We start from the raw sequence: 3,647 nt of genomic DNA, 5'->3' as shown, positions 1-3,647 counted from the left end.
CCCAGCATCTGTCAGTACAGAACAACGAGTAAATGTCAGTCTGTTTCCTCTTTTAAAAAGACGTTTCTAAGGAAGCCTCCCTAATAGGGCTGCTGTAAGGTTCAAAAAAGCACAGTTGTAACACGTAGCAGGGTGTAGGAGATCAAGGAATGAGATAAAAGCAGATCTACTAACAGTTTCTCTCGCTCCCACTACTTGATTTTCCACATCCTTCTATACCGGCCGCCTCAGACCCCGCCTACTCACAGGCTCACCCCCTCCCAGGAGGATTCTCCACCACGAGGTCCCGCCCCCTTACGCACTCGCCGCTCGCCCCGCCCCCCTAGCTTGGCGTCCTCCGTCCGTAGTGTGTTGGAGGCGTGCGGGCTTTCGCGGGCTGTTCATTTTATTGCCCATCAAATCCTAGCCCATTTTATCCAATTCTGTCTCCTTTTTCAGCCTATAGTTTATTCGCCCAACGCAGCTAGATTTACCGAGGTTAGTGGTGGCAATTTACCTGCTTTCAGGTGAGAAAAGAGAGGCGGAGCTTTTGGAAGAAGGCTGGCGATATTCAAGACAGCCCGAACGAAAGGGGCCGGGTCCTACATACCTCGGTCGCCACGCCCGGGCCAGCTCGTCGCGCCCAGGCCAGCTCGCAGCGCAGGCGCAGTGGGCCGGACTCGCCATGCCGACTGTCAGCCTGAAGCGCGATTTGCTCTTCCGAGCCCTGGGCCGGACCTACAGTGAGTTCCCGTCCCATACCCTGGGCTCCGCGTCTCTCCTCAGAGGCTGGGACCCTCTGCAAAAAGGCATCGTGGCAACGTTCATGCTGCCCCGCAGGTTTTGGCCTTGGGCGTTCGAGTTCTAGATAGAGAGGGCATAAAGTTCCCGGTGGCCCTGCTGGGCCGATGTAGCTTCTGGGAACCGGTGTTTCCGCGGGTGCCATTGCATCACCCGCACGTGCTGGGGTCCCTGTCATTCATTCAGCGATATCGAGCGCCTGCTGCGTTGCGTGTGTGATGCCAGGGGATAGAATAGGAATGAAGCTCCGGGTTGCCTCCCGAGTGTAGTTCGTTAAGTGCAATAAGAAGAGCGCTGTGGGAACTTCATTTGTGAGCAACAGGGTGTGTGTGTGGGGGGGAGGGCGGCCTTCTTTCCTAGTTTTACTTTTATTCACGTTTACTGAGCGCCTGTTATGTGCCAGGCACTGTTCTAAGTACTTTGGGAACACAGCGGTGCACAGGGCACATAAAGTCCACGTTCACATTCTGATGAAGCAGGCAGATAATAAAACCAGCATGTTAATAAGATTTCGGATAATGTTAAGTGCTGGCAGGGAAACAAAAAAGATATTGTGCTAAGAGCAGCATTAGATAGGGTAGTAACGTGGGCTGAGCCCAGAGTGACCAGGAGTCTTTACTTGGTGGGCTTAGTCTTAGGCTACGCTTCATCTCTTCAGTTTTAAAAACACTACCATTTTTAAAAAAAAGAAATATTAAGTACGATTATCAGTTACCCTATACATGTAGCAGTTGAAGTGACATCTGCCATGTCCCATATCATCAGCTTGTGTGACAGCAGTGATAATTGGTTTGTGAGAGCTGTTTTTGGTTTTAGGGCTCAATATAACAAAGGCCTAGTCGGTTTAACAGATACTGCTTCCTACAGTAATAAGATATTACTGTGAAAATAAAATTAGCTTTTTAAAACGTTTCTTAAGGTGCATTTTTAGATACTATGTGCAGTTGACCCTTGAACAATCCAGGTTTGAACTGGGCGGGTCCATTTATAGAAGGAATTATTTTCAACAGTAAATACTAAGGTACTACATAATCCATGGTTGTTGAATCCTCCCATGCGGAACCCAGGAGGGCCGACTGTAAGTTACAGAGATTTTGGACTTGGTGGAGGGCTGGGAACCCCTGATCCCTGCCTTGTTCAAGGGTCAGTAAAGTGTTATTCTCCCTAGGGTTCTGCCCTAAGTCCCTGAAAATAGAGGTAATACTCTTGTCCTCTAAACAGGGCTCTAATTCCCTATACTTTTTATTTCATACTATGCTTTTTTATATTTCTCATCCATCCTTCTAAACCATATTCTCACTAATTGTGTATGATATACCTGAGTTACACAAGATGGTGTGTACCAAAATTTGTTCAGTACATCTATGATCAGTTCCCACCTGTGTATCCATATCTGGGAAAGTAAGAATAAGTCAGGTTTTTAAAAATGATGATTTATAGCCTGTTTACTGTCATCTGATGTTTTAATATATTCTCTAGATGCTTCCTCCCCTTCTTTTCCATATTGAGAGAGATCAGGTAAGCTTGATTATCCATAAATATCTGTGGACTAGTGACTCATTAAAATTTCAGTCAGGAAGATTGATGTTGAGGTGTACTTCAGATGGGTCAGAAGTAATACTTATCATTAGTTTATATTTCACATGTTCTTTCTTGAAATCTTTTAAATGTAAATTAGGTTGAGGTCAAAGTTGGAAAAACATGTTTGGCAAAGCACCTCGTTTGCAAGCAGTGTGGATCCAGCTTGTTTCTTGCCCCCTCCCCCCTTTTCTGTCTTTCTGTCTTCCTCTTTTTTTCTTGTTTTCAGGTAATGTCTCATTCACTCTTTTCTATCCCCATTCCCTCTTTTTTCTTCAGTCCCTCTAGGGCTTTCTTTTTGTCCTAAATTCCATTGTTTCATCAGTCATTGCCTTTCACTACTTATTTGCTTATCAAGGATAAGCAAAGGATATTTTTCAGGCTGCTTTTATTCTGTTCATTTTGCTCCTCTGGGGCAGTTTTGACTCCTTAGTCTACCTTTTTTTATCGCCTTTCTGCTCAGATGTTTTCCTCTTGCCACTTGTTTTTTTGTTAACTAGTTTGTTTTCACTGTTCTTCAATTCTGGCCCTGTTCTGCCTTGGTGTAATTGCTGGCAATGCGGCCAGAGCCACATGTGTATATCATGAACCTTGAAGATGTAGTTACTTACGTGTATCATTTTGTTAGAGGGAATCATTAATCATGATTTCATTGTTGATTCGTCCGTCTAAGTGCATGAAATACAGCTGAAAGGAATAAAACAAATTGTATGATAATTAGGACTCAGTAGAGGACTTGGTATATATATATATATGGTATATTTTAATGATTCTGCACAATTTGGTAAGTAACCATTTAGTTATCTATTACTGCATAATTAATTACCCCCAAATTTAGCAGCTTAAAACAACAGTCACTTGTTATATGTTTCTGAGGCTCAGGATTGGGAAGTGGCTTAGCTGGGTGGTTCTGACTCTCACCTGGTTGTAGTAAAAGTGTCAGGACTCTAGTCATCTCAAGGCCTAACTGGGGCTGGAGAGTCCAATTCCAAGTTCACTCAAGTGCTTGTTGGCAGACTTCAGTTCCTTGCTGATCTTTGGTCAGAGATTTCAATGCCTCCCACCTGGACCTCTCCATAGCACTGCTTACAGCATGGCGGCTTGTCTGTCCCAGAGTGAGAGGTCCAAGAGAGCAGGTAGTTGAGAGAGTGCTCAAGATAGAAGCCACAGTTTTTTGTTTTTTTTTTTTCCTGTACGCGGGCCTCTTACTGCTGTGGCCTCTCCCGTTGCGGAGCACAGGCTCCGGACGCGCAGGCTCAGCGGCCATGGCTCACGGGCCCAGCCGCTCC

The 3,647-nt window shown here is 45.3% G+C and overlaps 1 protein-coding gene across 1 annotated transcript in view; it reads left to right on the top strand.

Annotated features, from left to right (window-relative positions):
* Positions 1-615: 615 nt before the first annotated feature.
* The window catches only part of FARSB (phenylalanyl-tRNA synthetase subunit beta), a 67,651-nt gene continuing 64,619 nt past the window's right edge, over positions 616-3,647 (top strand). The window contains exon 1 of the mRNA XM_024124516.3: positions 616-722. Within this exon, the coding sequence (XP_023980284.1) occupies positions 665-722 (58 nt within the window). The 5' untranslated portion in view covers positions 616-664. The remainder of the gene's footprint in view (positions 723-3,647) is intronic.

The sequence above is a fragment of the Physeter macrocephalus genome, chromosome 2, assembly GCF_002837175.3.
Source record: "Physeter macrocephalus isolate SW-GA chromosome 2, ASM283717v5, whole genome shotgun sequence".
NCBI classification, from domain to species: Eukaryota; Metazoa; Chordata; class Mammalia; order Artiodactyla; family Physeteridae; genus Physeter; species Physeter macrocephalus.
Note: the sequence above shows the minus strand (reverse complement) of the source record. Positions and strands in the feature narration are given on the sequence as shown.